This window comes from Larus michahellis, chromosome 9 (assembly GCF_964199755.1).
Source record: "Larus michahellis chromosome 9, bLarMic1.1, whole genome shotgun sequence".
In the NCBI taxonomy this organism is placed as follows: Eukaryota; Metazoa; Chordata; class Aves; order Charadriiformes; family Laridae; genus Larus; species Larus michahellis.
Window position 1 is genome coordinate 47,705,381 of NC_133904.1, and position 17,665 is coordinate 47,723,045.

General features: G+C 53.0%; 2 protein-coding genes across 7 annotated transcripts in view; both read left to right on the forward strand.

Annotated features, from left to right (window-relative positions):
• The window catches only part of EDA (ectodysplasin A), an 83,930-nt gene extending 75,283 nt beyond the window's left edge, over positions 1 to 8,647 (forward strand). Inside the window, exons 4-8 of one of the 6 annotated variants that reach the window (XM_074601352.1) lie at positions 360 to 539; positions 1,913 to 1,947; positions 2,350 to 2,401; positions 5,276 to 5,406; positions 7,410 to 8,647. In XM_074601352.1, the coding sequence (XP_074457453.1) occupies positions 360 to 539; positions 1,913 to 1,947; positions 2,350 to 2,401; positions 5,276 to 5,406; positions 7,410 to 7,661 (650 nt within the window). In that variant the 3' untranslated portion in view covers positions 7,662 to 8,647. The remainder of the gene's footprint in view (positions 1 to 359; positions 540 to 1,912; positions 1,948 to 2,349; positions 2,402 to 5,275; positions 5,407 to 7,409) is intronic. The other 5 variants (XM_074601353.1, XM_074601358.1, XM_074601354.1 and 2 more) reach the window with 5 other exon arrangements.
• Positions 8,648 to 14,361: 5,714 nt separating this feature from the next.
• Positions 14,362 to 17,412, forward strand: LOC141748715 (transforming growth factor beta activator LRRC32-like). The gene is made up of 2 exons (XM_074601204.1): positions 14,362 to 14,517; positions 15,423 to 17,412. The coding sequence occupies exons 1-2, from the start codon at positions 14,398 to 14,400 to the stop codon at positions 17,409 to 17,411; spliced, it is 2,109 nt and encodes a 702-aa protein (XP_074457305.1). The 5' UTR covers positions 14,362 to 14,397; the 3' UTR covers position 17,412.
• Positions 17,413 to 17,665: the final 253 nt, after the last annotated feature.

Consider the following 17,665-nt stretch of genomic DNA (forward strand, 5'->3'; position numbering starts at 1 on the left):
CAGGGTGGCCAGGGGAGGGCTGCGGCCAGAGCTCTGGGACAGAGACCGTCCAAGCCTCCATCTCTTGGGAGGCCTCAGAGAGTCCACGTGCCTCATTTAAATGTAATTATAAATGCTAGAAGGAGCCTGCAAGGCGGTGACCTGCTTCTGCCCTGCCAGCAGGGTTGTCCTCATGGTGCAGAGCCGTGGAACCTCCACTCAACCCCACCCTTGGGTGCTCCTCCTCATCCCTGCCCTCCAGCCAGCGACGAGCCATCCCCTGTCTTCTGCTTTCCTCGTTCCCAGGGCTTTCCTGTGGGTAAAAGACCATCCCACGCTCCGTGTGCGGAGAAGCTAACGTTTGACCTTCTGTTTTTCAGGTAAGAAGGCTGGTCCTCCGGGGCCCAATGGTCCCCAAGGACCGCCAGGTCCTCCCGGGCCCCAGGGTCCCCCCGGCATTCCCGGCATCCCAGGGATTCCTGGCACAACCGTCATGGGACCGCCCGGCCCCCCTGGCCCACCGGGCCCTCAGGGACCACCTGGACTTCAGGGCCCCTCAGGTAACCAGCTTGTCCCCTTCTCCAGAGCCCCTGCACGCCGGGGGGATGCAGAAGATGCCACAGTGCTGTACAAATAAATGAAAAAGCTCCAGGTTTCCATCTGAGGCCAGCGTAGGGTCTGGACGCCACGGTGCAGCATCTTTGAGTAGGACTCGGGTGTTCCTGGGCTCATCCTTGCGCCCGCGGGGGGGATGAGAGGAGCAGCAGCAGTTCTGCAGCGCGGTGGGAGCCCCGCGGCGGCGGGTGCGGGGGTGCGATGCCCCAGGACAGGTGGTGCCTGTCGGAGGAGGATGCAGAGAAGGAGCAGCAAAGACCTGCGGAGCCTCGGTTGCTTTTAAGCATCCCACTGAAGTCTGCCGGTGGGCGATTTCTGTGCGCGCAAACTGGCTGCAAGGTGGCCCTTCCCGGCGGTGACTCGGACTTTGTGTTAATTCCTCTAAAGCCGACGCAAAGCCCAGCTTTGCAGCCGGACCGGGAATGCTGAGGCTTAGCACAGCCCAGGAACCACACCAACCGAGGCAGCTTGCCGCCTCTACCAGACGGAAATATGTTTTTCTCCTGCGGTTCTTGGTTTCATTTCTCTTTGTTTCTTTGTATCTGCACCATACCGTTTATCTCTCACGGAGGCATGTGCCAATTATTTTGTTAAAATCCCTGGATTTAATAACTCTTTAAAATGCAGATTAGTGGAAGTTGACATCAGTGTTGTTTGTTATACATGTATATTATAAATATATATATTTTTAATATATATATATATGAACAGTCTGGTATTAAAAAATATATCCTCGGGGAAATCAGGGCTTATTACCCTATAGCTCGCTTGCATGGCTCTCAAAAGAAAACTTGGTTGCCTTCTCAGTTTCTATCTCAGAAATTGCCAAAGCAGAGGCCAGGAGCAGCATGAGGTCCTTAGCACTCCGGAGTGCTGCCCACAAGCATCTCCTCTTTAATAGAGATTTGGCTCTCGGAGAAGCGAGATTTCAGCACGTAGCTTGAATGCAATGAATGACCTGAGTTACTGCGGAGTGAAACTTGTAATCTTTGCAGCCAAGAGGCTTTATTGCCACTACCGATCAGGAAAAGGGTTGTGCAATTTTTCCTTCTAGTGGAAACTGGTTGAATAACGTTGGGGCATTTTATTGATGTTAGACAGAAAGTCGGGAATAAAACAGGAAAAAGCAGGATGTCTCTTTTTCTTGTTGACGCGTGTTTTAACATTAAGGTGCACCCCATACCACTGTTACCACCCTCCTCCTGTTAGAAATGGGATTTTAATGGTTATTATGGGGTAAGAGAAGTTCTATTTATAGGAGCGTTCGCTGCAGCTCTTTCAAGCTTCCTCTTCAACGATGTGAAATTGCATTTTGCAGGTGCCACAGACAAGGCCGGCTCCAGAGACATCCAGGTTAGTTGATATTCTTTTAAGGGAAAAAAATCCAGCTTTGGCTGGATTTTTGTAAACGTGACTGGTTATGTTTGCTAATGTTGTATTCCATGGTATAGCTCTGAAAAAACCCACCGCTTCTTGGATGTGCTAAATCACAGCTATACGGAGTGACTGCCTGAGCTCACCCTTTTTATTGCTCAAAAGAAAGCTGTGTTAATCTGGCTTGGGCTTCTCATCTCTTCTCCAAAACATCTTGTTGTCAGCTGCTGTGATCGTCTTTTTTCGTTTATGAAAAGCATTAATGATTTCAGGGTACTCGTGCCTCTGTACTGGTTACCAGTGCTGTGGAGGTGTGGGCAGTTACTGTAAAATGATGCGGTGTTTCCCATTAATTTTAAATCCCTGTAATCTCGTTTGCAGCCAGCTGTGGTCCACCTTCAAGGCCAAGGCTCCGCAATCCAAGTGAAGAATGGTAAGGATCTCATGATATTGGCAGTTACTGAAATGAGCCCATCCTGCGCCCATAGCCTCGTGTCTGGGTCCCAGCCCATCCTATACTTCGGGTCCCTGATTATCCCTGCTGTTGGCTTCCCCCCATGACAGTCTGATTCGCCTTGCTCAGACCCCCTTAGCAGAGTCTCCTGTTGAGTCTCCATCCCCGTTTCCCACACACTCCTATTTATCTCCCAGATTATCCTGTATATCCCAGTAGTTCTGTCCCACTGAGTCTCCCTCCTTGGCCTCCAGATATATGTGCCTCCTCCAGCCTGCTGTTGTATCATCAGTTTTCCTCAGCCCCTCGACGGCCAGCCTTCTTTCCCACTCTATTTTAAGCCCTCAGTGTATCCTTTTCCTGTCTCAGCCCGTTTAGCCTGTGCTTTTCCTCCAGTTTTCCCTGTAATTTTTGGCAGGGGAAGGCACAGCTGTGGTGTGAGGACACAGAGGTGCGCAGCCACTGGCTCCTCCTGCGTTACGCTGCAATCCTGCACACACGCAGCCTCCCCGGTCCCTTGTGCATCTCTACCCCCACTGACAACCTTTACGCTCGAGTCCTGCCGAGCCATTTCACATCCAACAAGGCAGCTCTTTGCTCTCCTCCTTCCTCCACGGCTCCCTATCCGATTTCTGCTCGAGTTCCTGCTCTTCTTGCCAACAGCTGGGTCTCATTCATTAGCTGCTGCCTCCCTGCTCACGATGTCTGGCTGTGCTGGAGAGGAGCTGGCTGTCTTGTCCCCTGCCTAAGCCACCACGTGCAGCTCCCCGGGGAGCGCGGGCAGCGGCCCTGGTGCACGTACCCCCCACCCCGGACCGGGAGGGCTGCAGCTCCCAAGGGTTGGAGGCCGCAGGACCCCTGTCCACCAACTTCTCCCCCATGTATGGGATGATGAGGGCTGGCCGCTGCCTCTGTTGAAAGGCAATTTCTCTCTTTCGGCAGACGTGAGCTGTGGGAGCTGAAATTTCTCATGGTTAGGGAAGTAGGCTTACAGCGGGGCGGGGGAAAGCTCCCCAAAACAAAAAGGAAGCTGGCCGCTCCTGAGAACAATACGAGGGAAAAGATGCTGGTTTGCTTATGTGCAAAAAGTAATTATCCCTTTATTAATGGGAAGCCTGTATGTTTACAGAGCGTACGCTACTCTCTAAGAGTGGGAATTGCCCTGTGAGTGTCCTTCCCTGCTGCTCGGGAACAATCCGCTGCTGTGAGCCATTAATGCTGTCCAGCTGACAGCCGGCAGAAAACACAGCCCTGGCCAGTTTGCAACTGGGGGCAGGGAGCTGAGAAGCAGACGGAGACTTAGGAGGAAAAGAGTTGTGTTTGATACAAGGCACCTACAGAGAATGGCTCTGTTCTGGGCTCGTAGCGAAGCGCGTCCTCTGGACCTGCTCGTTGGCCCGTCCAGAGAGCAGAGGTCCACTCACGTCAGTTATTCCACTGGCTCCAGTGCCAGAGGACTGGGTGACGGATCTATAAACCCCTAACCGTGCTGAGGACCCCAGTTAGGGGTTAATGTGGTGTGACGTGCTGCAGTCTCATACTTTGTTTGTTATTTTGGCTTTTAAAAACCTAGGAAATGTAATGACAAAGCATTTGTTAAACTAATGCTAGTTACAAAGTCAAGAATGCTGAAGCTAAGGAATACCAGAATTAAAATCGATTGTCTAAGCCCAAGTTGGCCTCCATGCACAGATGTGTCCTGAGATACGGTGTAGTCCCATAGTTGCACATGATTTCTTTTATAATCCTGTTGTCTCTTTTGCTGCAAGGGGTAGTTTTCTTCTAGGGATGGTCCCAAGGCTTAAAGCAAGGGTGAAGCCTGTATCATGACACTGCTGCTGAGAACATCTTCCTGCCCAGCAGCACTGAGAGGGGGGCAGACAGATTGGCCGTGAGAGATTGGAATCACCCTCCTGATGGGCCTTCCTGTGGTCCTCAAGGACGTACCTGTTGATGTAGTCTTCAGCACACCATCTGCTGAAGCTCTGCTTTGTTTCATGTGGACACTGGGTAGAGAGGTGTGGGGAGGGGAACGAATGAGATGGAAAGTAGAGGAAGGCGTTTAATGGTCCCAAGGCTGGGTGATGTCAGTTGGGGATCTTTCTCGGAGAATTGGATCCTGATCCTACTTCTGCTGCAGAGTTTCTTCCATGATACCAGGAAAATCGCCAGAAACAAAGCTTTTATAAGGGCTGTCAACGGATGCTCTTCAGGAGGCGCCCGGGGTCTGAGTTGTAGAAATGCTTTTAGAAGCACAGCTGTGATGTCATTTGTGATCTATGGCTGAACATACAAAAACAGTGTGAAAAATCAGCCCCTGGCCTCTCAGGTGAATTACGAAAACTTAGCAAATGCCTTACAGTACAGGCATTGATTTGCATGTGCCGGAGTGTCTTTGCTCCGGCGAGGGGATGATACTGGGAAGATGTTTTCAGGCCTGTAAAACACTCGTTTGAGTGGGTAATAATCTCAACTTAGTGTCAGGAGGAGACAAGCTAGTCTGTACCCAGCACTGGGAATGAACGTAGTGTAGTCCAAAGGGCCATACGCCTCTTTCAAGGATGAGGAGAAGCACCCTTGATAAGGACGAGTAGAGCTTAAATCAGTCATGCTGTGCACTGAACAAAATGAGTGTCCACCAGCAGGTGATGGTGTAATTGGAGCTACAGAGAGGAGTCCAAACTAACACACCATAGCCTTTAATTCTGGGATTTTCTTACCGAGTTACTTGACTTTTTGACTTGAGTCTGTGCCAGCCGTTGTGTATGAAACCTTGCAATGTCACTGTATTTGTGTGCTCCTGCGCTTTTCATTCTGACGGGTACTGAGTGACTGCCGTTTTCTCATACTGAGATCTTTCAGGTGGAGTCCTCAATGACTGGTCTCGCATCACTATGAACCCCAAGGTGTTTAAGCTGCATGCCCGCAGTGGGGAGCTGGAGGTACTGGTGGACGGCACATACTTCATCTATAGTCAGGTAGAAGTGAGTACGGTCCTAGGCCTAACTCCTATTCTTGTGTTCCAATGGAAGCCTTGCATGAACCACGAGAGGGCTCCAGACAACTAGCAAATGCCAAGAACTTGTATGTACTTTTAACCGCTTCGTGCTCTAGGAGATGTGTGTCGGAGGAAGACGTTAGAGTTTCGAAGTGCAAGGTCACACGTTTCGCCGTGACACCAGCTGCAAGAGATTAGTTACCGTAACACATGCGCAGACGCCCAGCCAGATCCCACATGCCACCAGTGCCTTTTTTTTAAGCCTCCATATTGTCTGTGCAGTCATTTGCCCGCCCATCTAAACCTCCTGGCAGAACAAGGGTCCCGGCAGGATGCTAGGCTCTGTGCTTTAAAACAGATATAAGACCAAAACCCTGCCAACTCATGGTCATTTCGAAGCTGTGTCACTCTTTGTAAGCGTAGGACTCTCGGCCCCGGGTGGTTTGGCCAAACTCCGGCCCAGGTAACTCCATTTTGCCTCCACCTTCTTCGTGTAGCTTCAGACGGACACGATGCCCACTGTGTAGCGGGATGGCTCATCTGCTGCTTTAGTGGGTACCGATGATGGATGTACGGACCTGCTTCTGTAACAAGGGCTAAACAAAGTAATAAATTATTGTATTGTGATTTGGTATACAGCTAATTAAGACGTTATTTCCTCTCCCCATTCAAATAAAATGTAGGAAATGGACTGTCATTTAACACACTGCTCCCGGTGTCTTGCAAACCTCTGAACAGAACTGCTGAGCTTCGTGGAGTATGAGCTGCGAAGCTCTCCCAGAGCGTGCAGGGTGTCCACCCGCCTGCGGACTGAAACACTGTCTGGGTTCTGGGACAGATTTTAGCAAGACAAGAGGGTTTCATTGTGACAGCCACAATTAAGCAACTTCCACCTTGCTCCAGATTCAAATCCTGCTCAGGATTTGCCTCTATTCACTTGGCAGCCCCACTGGGACTCTACCAAGTTAGATAAAGTGGGCTGTGGGTGCCAAGTTAGGTGCTCTTCCATGGAACTGGTTATGTGTCTGGTTTGGATGGGGACAGGAAAAATAACTCTGCGTGGGCCAGAGTATAATTGTTTCCCAAGTGCTAATTGCTGGCCGCAACGTTGTGCCTCTGAAGGCTTTGTCCTTTCTAGTCCATCAAAGGAAAAAGAAGTCTCAGTCTTGTGTAGCTTCTGTGGTGGCAGGGAGCAGACTAAGAAGAACTAGCAGATGCATCCAAAATGGCTGGTTTTCTTCTGTCAGGAAGAAGCAGCTCCCTGCGACTGACTTCTCTTTGGACAGGTCTTTCTCACGCATCTCGCAGTTCTTCAGAACCAGGGCGTGGGAGATGGTTAAGTAGCAAGTAATGGAGTCATGGGAACTTAGGCGCTAGATCTAAGAGTTAAAGCAGTACAAACACCGTAAGGTCATTTGCTTCCAAGCTGTGGAGGTTGGGAGAGTGTCTTCCCTGTAGTAGCTTATGCCTTTGAAAACATCTCAAGTCCACTTACAAAGAAGGCAACTCCCAGTACATCTTAGGGCATTTTTGATGTCAACACTAAAGGAGGCCCATGGGACCCAGAAAGCAGGACTGGCCAGGTAAGTGAAAGAGGACTTCAGTTAAAAATCTTTCTGTTTGTTTGTTGGATGAAAAGCTGTTTGTAGCAGATAGGGTTGTCTACACGTTTTTGTAACTAGGCCTGTGCAGGTTTGTAATTTTTCTTGTAATAAGCCGGGTCTAAAGCTTGGCCTTAGATACGTGAATTCACAGATGCCTGCATGCTCGTGTTAGCATGAAGTAGTATATGGAGTTCCCTCGTGTTTGGTTGGCCTGGGGTTCTTTCTGCCTCAAAAAAGTCAACCTTCCGTGAGTATAGGTGTCCTGGGGCCAAGGAAGGGATTGTTAGCAGAGGGAACATATATGTATACGCTGAAAGGAATGTGGACTTGTTCCGTGTGCACAAATACCCTCCCTAATACCTTTCTTCTTCCTGCTTCACATCAGGTATACTACATAAACTTCACAGATTTTGCCAGCTATGAGGTGGTGGTGGATGAAAAGCCCTTTCTGCAATGCACTCGGAGTATTGAGACCGGCAAGACCAACTTCAATACCTGCTATACAGCTGGGGTCTGCCTCCTCAAAGCCAGGCAGAAGATCGCTGTGAAAATGGTCCATGCTGACATCTCCATCAACATGAGCAAGCACACAACTTTCTTTGGGGCCATACGCCTAGGAGATGCACCGGCATCCTAGATGAACTTGGCGTGTCCAAGGATACTCACAGAACTGCACAGTGCTGCTGTTCATAAGCGTATCAGTATTTCAGGGGGTTCTGTAATCCGGCCATAAAGAAAACTGATCCAGAGCTATTTATTCCTATATGTGAATGCAGGAAGCACAATTGTCTTCTGTGACTTGCATGGAGACTTGGATCAAAAAGCTAGTCGAAAAAGCGTTGTGAGGAAGAAAGGCTGTTGTGTCTGCCTTGTCTCAGTATTTCAAGTATTACTGCACTGATATTCTGCTCTGTGATCTTCACACGAGGCTTGTTGAGAGTGGTGTGGGTCTCTGCTTTTATGTTGCACTAGCAAGAGCATCCCAGGCGGTAGCAGGAGAAGAAAGACTAACGTCCAAATTGTCCGATCCAGGCACTCCTGCTTCTGCATGCTAACGAAAGCAAGAAAGGGGGGGATTTCTGGTTTTTCTGCCTTCCCAGTTCAAACTGGAACGGCCACAGGGTGCGAAGAGAGGTGAATAAGACGGGGTCAGTGGTGTTTACATTCATCCTCAGGAGTGCGAGCAAAGAAGGCGAAGCGCCTCTACCTAGAGCTTGGAAGCAGGCTGCAAAAGCAGTAAGTGCGAGGGGAAGGGGAATACTTAATAGAGCAGGCTTAGCAGATAAGAAACTGCCTCCACATTCCAGAAATCACAAAGTCCCAAAGAAAATGCCGATTACCGGTTCCAGAGCCTCTGCTACTTTCAGCTCCTGCCATTACCCCAGAGGTATACCTTGCCCTAACGGGGGCTGCCTTAAAGTACTGCTGCTGTTACAGCAATTTGTGTTTTGTCGGGGTTTGTTTTTGGTTTTGTTTTTTTTTTTTGGTCTTTTTAATTAATATTTTGCAAACCAGAACACATTTCTACAGGCTTCACTGAGCCGCGTAGAGCAGACACAAGTACTTGTGAAAACACTCTGAAGAAGTTTGTCATGTTTAAGAATAAAATTATTCAAACAGGAATTTTTTTTTTTTTTTCTGTTTTAATAGCAACTGTCCTGCTTTTAGATGCGGGTTTTATCCTTCCTCCCCCCACCCCTTCCCTTTTCGCACCCTTCTACCTAAAATGCTCTAATGAGTGGTGATAGAGTCTCTAGCAAAAGCAAAAATAATCTGTATTTAAAAAGTCTGGTCCAGCATGAAGTCACCACTTTTTCTTTTCTCTGAGCCCTGCTGAGTCTAGTCATAACTCGATTTCTGGTGACTAATAGAAGAGCTGGGACGCTATTGTTTCTTTTGGCTTCTTGAGCAACTCTCTCCCGTTACCTCCCCTCAGCTGGGGAGACCTAAAGCTATAAGATGTGCTCGAGCTGAGGAAGAGGCTGAAGCGCTAATTGCTCTTTTGTGTCATGCCTTGGCTTGTGCTTGGTTGTGTTGGGTTGGGTTTTTTTTTTTTTTTAAAACTGGATTTCTTTTCAGAGCCTGGTTGTTGTTGTGGTTGGTTTTGGGGTTTTTTTTCTTTAAGAACTAAAAAGGCTAGTGAAGTTTCAGCCTACGTAGCCAATGGGGCAAGTCCTAAACCTGTGTCTCGGTGGCGACCTCCATCTCCAAGCAGAGGTGGCTGGGGGTGGTCACCTGCAGGGAGGTGGGAGCGGACGTGTCTCAGCACCGTGCTGGAGCGACTCATCCGACCGCAGAAGGGTCCACCCTGGCTGAAGCATTCTTGGCTCCGGCACTTTTCCCCATCCGTAGCCAGTGATCTCACTTGCCAAGTATTGCAGTTATTGGGAGATAAATATTTCTTGGGGGCACCCAGCTTTGGCTACAGCCTCGCTATTCACAGGAGGCGTGCAGTTTGTAAAATAACTGCATGAAAAATTGCCTGCTATTTCTTTTTCAATATGTTCTCCTCCTTTCTAGCCTTAACATGTTGGGCTAGCAAGAGCCTTAGGCGCACTTAACTAGTCTTTGTGGTTTATTTCCTTTAAAATGGATTAAGAAGGACATGTTTCTCTGACAAGAATGAATCAGGACAACTGTGTCTAGTGAGAACATTAAGCAAATCATTAACAGAATTGCTTTAGAATACAGCCTGACCAGCGAGACTTAGGGGCAAGCATAAATAACGCAATGACTTGGGAGACCACGATGGCTGGAGTTTGCATTCCTTGTCCCCCGCTGGCAGGATCTGGGATTTGCTCCTGACTGTGGCTGCAGGCAGGAGGAGGCAGAGGGAGAATCCCTTCTCTCCGTAAAAGCCCCCTGCATCGCTGTCAGGTTCCCTCTCTGGCACGTGCCCGGGATGCGGGAGGAGAGCAGAAGGCAGCGGTTCCTGCCTCCCTCATCGCGAGCAGTGGAAGGTGCTTGACGGGCTTTTCCTGATGCTGGCGTTACACCAAAGCATGAGCTCGGTGTAGCCGAGTCGGAGACGCGGAGTTGGGAGTTGGGCGTGGAGTCGGAGAGCAGAGAATACCTGGCTGCAGGTGGCCTTGGTACCGAGAGCTGCGTTCGTTCCTGGGATGAGCAGGTGGATCCTGTGGTCCTGTAGCAGCCGTGGAGAGTCTTTACACTTGAAACCCTTCGGCCTCTCGAGCAACAAGTTGTCATTAATGAAGTATTACAGTGCAGGTTACCTGGGCTGTAGCATAGCTTCTTCTGTGTGATGCTTCTCCAAATGGTGTCCCACCATCTTCGGTGCCTCTTCCGTTTAACTGGAGCCAAAAAGGCCTGGAAGCAGCTCGGAGGAGCGTGAGGAGGATGCGTATGGGAGGTTTTAAGAAACTGCAGCAGGAACAGGGCCTTGCTCCAGTCTTTCCCTCTGATGCCTTTGAATTTTGATGTATCTCAGTTCCTAGTCTGGTCACGAAGGAAGTGCTTCAGTTATAGACAAACATCTGCGTATGCAGGACGGTGGACACGAAAGCAGTCACCGCTGACTTCCCGGGTGCCAGCCTTCCGCTCCCGTGGTACTCGCTGCCTCTGCTCTTACCTACGTGCCTTAGCTCTGCTGCTCAACTTTCGGCTGGACTCCAGCCGCGGAAATGTAGCAGGCAGCTAATTGGTATATAATACATCACCTGAAACCCTTCTCCCTCCCAAGTGCCTCTCTACGGAGACAATTTATAGGGAAGCCAACTCGGCTCTTGCGTTCAGGGCCCCTTTTGAGGGAAGGATTCCCATCAATAAAAGCTTTAGGTCATGGCTCCCTACCCAAAACTACCTGCCCTTTGCTTCCCTTCAGCGCCTTTCTCACCCAGGTAAGCGGTCGTGGTCTCCCTGCCACCCCCTGTCCCCATCAGGGGACTTGGCATCATCAGAGCAACATCAGGTGCTTAGAAAAGGGCACCCGAGCGGCACTGGGAGGGAGATCCTAGAATCATAGAATCATAGGGTTGGAAGGGCCCTCTGGAGATCACCCAGTCCAACCCCCTGCCAGAGCAGGGTCACCCAGGGCAGGTGGCACAGGAACGCCTCCAGGCAGGTTTGGAATGTCTCCAGAGACGGAGACTCCACCACCTCTCTGGGCAGCCTGTGCCAGGGCTCTGCCACCCTCAAAGGAAAGAAGTTCCTCCTCGTGTTGAGGTGGAACTTCCTATGGTCAAGTTTGTGCCCGTTACCTCTTGTCCTGTCGCTGGGCACCACTGAAAAGAGCCTGGCCCCATCCTCCTGACACCCACCCTTTCAGTATTTATAAGCGTTGATAAGATCCCCCCTCAGCCGTCTTTTTTCCAGACTGAAAAGACCCAAATCCCTCAGCCTTTCTTCATAAGAGATGAGTAAGTGCATTGTCTCGTCTGTGTTTCTTCCCCTCTTCCCAGTAAGAGGTGGGGTGTGGGGAGTTCTTCCCGCTCACTGCGGGCTGGCGGCACTTGCCCTGGCTCCTGGCGCCAGGCTTTGGGGGAAAGGGGAAGGGACAACTGCAGATGCGCTTCGTGGCTGTGCCCATACAAGCCTGAACCCTCCCACGCCCCCCATGTTCCCCACTCCCCGGCTGGGAGGAAGCCCCTCAGCCTCCCCAACAACAGCCTAACAGGAGAGGAGTTGTGGGAAGAGACACAACTCCCCCCCATTACCCGTTAGAGCTGCACGGTGATGTACTGATGCTGTTTTGTGCTTCCACATCTTTATTCAAGACACTATCTGTATATAAAATATACATAATGTATATAAATTAGGATGTAAGTTTATGTAAATTGTCAATATTTTCTTTGCAAATAAAGCTTTTTCCTGATCTCGCTGCTCTGGGTGGGACTTCCTTCCCCAGCCAAACCAGGAGTTTCTGTGGAATGTGGAATGTATGTTGACTGCGCTCGTGTGATGGGACCCGGCTGAAAGGCATCTCCCCATCCTTGGGGGAGTATTTGATAACGCACCTGCTGTGGCCACTGCTGCTGATGCAAGAGGCACCGGGTCCCCTCAGCGGGCTCAGAGCTGCTCAGCATTTGTGTTCCACCTCCCCGCTGCTCTCTGCAGTCAAGGGAGAGCACGGAAAACAGCCGTTTTGTCACCATACTTATTAGGAAGGAAATACAGATTTGATGTACGTAGATAACCCGATACCGTTCTGCCTCCTTAACGCCCAGGCTGGGAGCGAGCGTCTGTCACCCCGCGGTACGGCTGTGACATTGGGCAAGTGACTCTATCCCCTTTTCTATCAAGCCTCTGTCCTGTTGCTCATTCCTCCTATCCTTTGGAGACCTTTCCCGTGAAAGCCTCGGGGGGAACAGCGGCGTCTCTCTTTAACTGACCCCTCTGGAGACCTGGGAGTGGCGAGAAGGGCGGGATGCCCTGTGATTTGCAGGAGCAAAACCTCTTCCCATTCCTGCTGTGCGGTTCGCTCTGCCTTCGCCTCCGTCCGTGAAAACCCTCTTGTTATTCGCAGGGCACGTTGGACGGCTCTCGGCCCGCGGGCGGCTCGCTTGGCCGGGCGCTCCTGCAAAGGGAGTTCACAGCCTTGGGATGCAAATGCCCAGGGATTCTCCGCAGAAGTCCCTGAGCAAATTCAGGGACTTTTCAGCTGATTTCATCGGTCGTGCCGGCTGTGAAGACCCGTGCCCAGCAATTCGGGATGCAGGGAGGAGAGGGCCGGGGTTCCCCAGGCGAGGCAGCGCCGGGGGCTGGAGCACTCGCATGGCGCGGTTCCTCCCCTGCGCCGCCTTCCGCTTTCGGGGCTCCGCGCTCAGCTGCTGATGGGAGACGAGGGACGCTGGAGGCAAAGGTTCATCCAGAGGTCGGTGTTTCCGTGGCCAGAGCAGCCTGCAGGATCTCACATCTGCACAGATGTGCTATCCTTACCGCACCTCTGAAAACAACAGCGGGCTGTTCCTTCACAGCTGCTGCTGGCCCCGGCTGCTGCGGGAGCCCAGGTCCACCGCGGGGAGGGCATCAGTCTAAAAGACTGGCCCTGGCCTCTGAGCTGGGCCCGGCTGGCTGTCACCGCCGCCGTGTGTGCCCTGGCTGGCTGGTGACACAGGTCTGGCTGAATCACGTCCCAGAGGTGACACAGTGCTCCCCACCGCGCCAGCGGTCAGGAGGGCGAGGGGCAACAGCAGCAGAAGCCAGGCTGCTTCCTCTTCCAGATGTGTACGCGTGTGTGTGTATGTATGTATTTATATATTTTATATATGTATAATTTTTTTCCCTGCCAGACACACCTAGGAGTAGAGCAACAGCTCTACAGCTGAAACTACAGCCCAGCACGTCCTTGGGCAACCGTGCAGCAGCCTGGAGGTGGTCCTTCGGATGGGAACAAAATTGGCCGCCGTGAGCCAAAATACCCAAAAGCGTGCGTTTTGCAGAACGCTCCATGAAGCGTGTGAGGAGCGTGTACCCAGGGAGCGTGTCAGCACTGGGTGGTGACAGGGACATGGAGGTGCCGCCACAAAAAAATCCCTGTGGGTGGGGTGCAGCCTTGGGCACCCTGATACCACCTGGAGCTGCCGCAGGGAAAGTCCCCGTCTGGTTCCTGCCCTGGGTGAGGAGGTGACCCAGCAGGGTCCCCCAGGCCTGGCAGGGACACGGGGACGTGGCAGCGAGGAGCCCAGCACTTGCAGCACAGCGGACTCCTGGGGAGGAAGAGGAGGAGGATGAGAATGAGGGGGATGCGCATCCCGCTGGGAACGGGCGGCAAACCCCGGGGAGCCATTGTTTGCCCGAGGAGGGGCAGGTGCCGTGGGAGAGTCCCCTCGGCTGGGCTGCGGCAGCGCGGGGAGGGGAATTTGCTCTGCCTTCCTGCGGCGAGCTCACCTGCGGCCCCGGGAGTCCCGCGGTGATCCCCGGCGGCTGCAGCCAGGAGCTCGGTCCCTGCTCGGGATGGCCCGGGAGCCCTTGCCGGCTGCTCCTGGTGTCCTGGGCACCAGCTGCACGGCAGGAGCTCAGAGCCTGGCCCTGGCACAGGCAGAGGAAGCTGGAGGAAGAGCAGGTCCAAACAGGGGAACTCCCCTCAAAACCACTTGGTTTTCCCAACTACCACCTCTGCCTCCCGGCGTTCGATTTCGGCGGTCGGACCAGCCGATCACCTGAGCGCCGGTGCAGCCCTGCCTCCTCCCCGTCCCGCCGTTTCTCTTTCCCTTCCTTGTGGCTTTCTGCACTGTTTTTCCCCCTCTGCAATCTTATGTCTTTCTTTTCCCACTTCCGTAGCTACGAACACCCACATGCATTATCTCCTTCCCCCGTCCCATCCTGAAGCCTATTTATACAGAGCCTGGCTTCTGCCAAGCTTGCTAGAGAGCGCCGGAGGAGCGGGACGGGGCTGGCAGCGCCCACAGCCCAACATGCTCTTGTTTGAACACCGGCTGTCTGAAAGAGGATGCTTGCTGCTCTGGCTGCTCCCCTCTGTTCTCAGAGCCCAGTCTAACGGGGAGGTGAGGCCCAGATCCACGTCGTGCCAGCAGGTAAGGTGGCTTTCCGAGGAGCCCCTAGACTGGGACGGCTCCAGCAGCATCGCTGGGTCCGAGCGGGGCCGTGAGCATCCCTCTGTGCATCTCCTCCCTGCGGCTCTCGCCTCCCTCCAGCCTCAATCTCTTTAACCTTCCCAGCTTCAGTCTCCTCTCTGCTCTCCTGTCTCCAAGCTGGTCTCCCAGTAGCCAGCCCCCAGTACCCCGCTGCTCCCATGTCCCTGCCGCGCTGGTGGCACCCTCCAGTAGTCCCTGCCAGGGAGGAGTCAGCTGAAGATGCTCGTGCAGAGGCAGGATAGAGCGCAGGGTCCCATGGGGCAGTTGGGAGCCAGGACATGGAGCGGCTGGGGTCTCTCCCCCCATATTCGTGGGTTGGGGAGACAGAGACCAGCTGCTCCACATCCAGGCTCCTGACTCCAAACTGACAGAGGAAACCAGTTTGGAGGGAGAAGGAAGGTGGAGCCCACCAGGACAGTGCTCTTCCTCTGCCCAGACAGGACAGGGATGCTCTGGAGCAGTCCTTGGGCGGTCCCAGTGCCCTCCAGAGGCTGGGTTTGCCCCGCCACCCTGCTGCATCTTCAGTGCTTACACTATTTTTTTGCCCATCTTGCTTGCTGGGATGCACGGGAGGACAGCCTGCGGAGCCAGAGGCTGAGTCTTCTCCTTGCCCCGTCAGAAACAACTCAGTAGGGTCTTGGAAAGCCCACCTTAACCCTGGGGACGAGCTTCTTGTCTCTGAGCAGTGGCTTTAGGTGGTCTGGCCCCTTCCCATCCCGGGCTTGGGAGGCAGGAGCGGTGCTCATTTCCGTCTTGCTCGTGCCCATCTTGGACAGCAAATGGCTTGGCTGGAGCTGTGGTTTGTAGCCGCTCTCATGCTGATGGCTTCTCTTCTCTCTCTGTAGAGCTCCACCAAGGTGTCTTGCAAAGGAGTTGGCCTGCGCAAGTTTCCAAAGGAGCTTGGCCAAGGAATTAAGTACCTTGAGCTCTCCAACAACTTCATCCAAAACCTGTCAGGCAGCTACATGCCAGGGTTTGGGCAGCTTGAGTACCTGGACATGTGCTTCAACCAGCTGGAAACTGTGTCAGCCACAACCCTGGCTCAGCTGCCCTGGCTGCGCTCTCTCCTCCTGGGATCAAACCACCTGGACCGCAATTACCTCACTAACGGGCAAGCCTTTCGTCTGCTCAGGAATATAGAGGTCCTGGACCTGTCGGCAAATAACCTGGAGAGCCACATGGCAGGCTGGTACGTCAGCAACCTCACCAGGCTGAGGATGCTCGATCTCTCCGGGAATAAGATGACCAGGCTGCCGGCGGGGATCTTCCAGAGCACGCCACGGCTGCGCGAGCTCGACCTCAGCAACAACTACATCATGGAAATTGAGGAGGGAGCTTTTGAGGCTCTGGAAGAGCTGGAGGTGGTGAACTTGGCTTTGAATTCCCTCCACTGTATCTCTGGCTTCAGCCTCACGCAGCTGCGAGTTTTAAATCTCAGCCACAACGCCCTGGAGCTCTTCGTCTCGGAGGGGGGAGCAGAGCCCTACCTGCTTCAAGTGCTCGACTTGAGCCATAACAGACTCCTCTATTTTCCAGAGCTCCCCAAAGCCCATTATCTCACACACTTAAACCTCTCCAGCAACCTTATTGCTTCCCTGCTCCCAGGCTCACGCCATCCGGGGGAGTTTGTACTGCGCTACAAGGAGATGGCGAGGTTTAATAGGACCTTGCGTACCGTGGCTGGGCTGACACATGTAGCTGACTTGGATCTCAGCAATAACCGGCTGCAGCTGTTCCCGTTTACCTTCTTCCACAGCCTGGGCTCTCTGCACAGTCTCAGCCTGGCCAAGAACTGTCTCCAGGACGTAGCTGGGGAGTCGCTCGCCAGCAGCACAGAGCCCGGCGACCACTCGTCCCCGCCGCCGGAGCACATCGTCCTCCCCGTGCACTCGCTGGACCTCCATGGCAATGCCATCCGCGTGCTGCCACGCTGGTTTTTCGATTCTCTGCCTCAGCTGGAAAGGGTCGATCTGGGCTCCAACAGGCTCCAGCCTTGCGGGAGCCAGGGGAGCGATCAGGGAGGGAATTCGGGAGGGGGGTCTCGCGTGCCAGCCCCGGGAGGGACCTGCACCCCCTTCTACAGTGTGCCTCGCTTGAAGCACCTGAGTCTTTGCAAGAACAACATTACCAGGCTGCACCCCTACGCCTTCAACCAGACCTCGCTGCTCTCCCTAGACCTGTCGGGGAACAAGGACTTGTTCATGCCCAAGGAAGCCCTGGGGGGGCTGGAGTTCTCCCTGCAGAAACTCTCTCTGAGGGGCAACCAGATGGACAACAGCAAGGCAGAGCTCCCCTGCCTGGACACGCTGAAAGTCTTGGACCTCTCGGGCAACAATTTGAGCCTTTTGCCCACAGGTCTTTTCTGCTCCCCGCTGGAAAGCCTGGATGTTCGCAACAACAACCTGCTGACGTTGGAAAAGCCGGCGCTCGCAAGCTGGTCCCGCAGCCTGAAGGCCGTGTCCATCGCTGGAAACCCCTTCAGCTGTTGCTCGCTGGCCTGGCTGGACACGCTGCAGGCAGCCGGCGTGGGCGTGCAGGACCTGGATGAAGCCCTCTGCGCCTACCGGGACAAGAGCAGGAACTTCTCCGCCAAGATAACCAGCAGTCCTCGGTGGCTTTGTCCCCATCCCAAGGGCACCAGCTCTCTGGCCCTGCTCATGGTCATGATGAGCCTTTTCTTTCTCAGCTCCGTGGCTTGCTGCCTTCTGAAGAAAGGGCAGAAGTCGCCGGGGTGCGCGGGACTCCACAGCAACAGGGTGGGAGTCTTCCCCCACCATCCCAAAAGAGAGGAGCCAGCCGAGGAGAGGCCAGCAGAGAGTGTCACCAAAGTGTAGCCTAGCCATGGGGAGCAGGAAATGTAGCAATCGGTCAGAACTCTAATTAATATTAATAATATTAATAATATTATTGTATTTTAAGCCTTTTCCCCTCACCAGTATCCTGTGTGTTTTGCAAACCCAATAAAGGGAGCGTGGTTGGTGCTGAGCTCTGGGCTGGGCAGACGTGGTCTCTGGGCCACCTCTCCTTCTCGAGAAGGAAGGTGTCCCCATCTCCTCTGTTCCCTGCAAGAAATTAAATTCTCTATAAG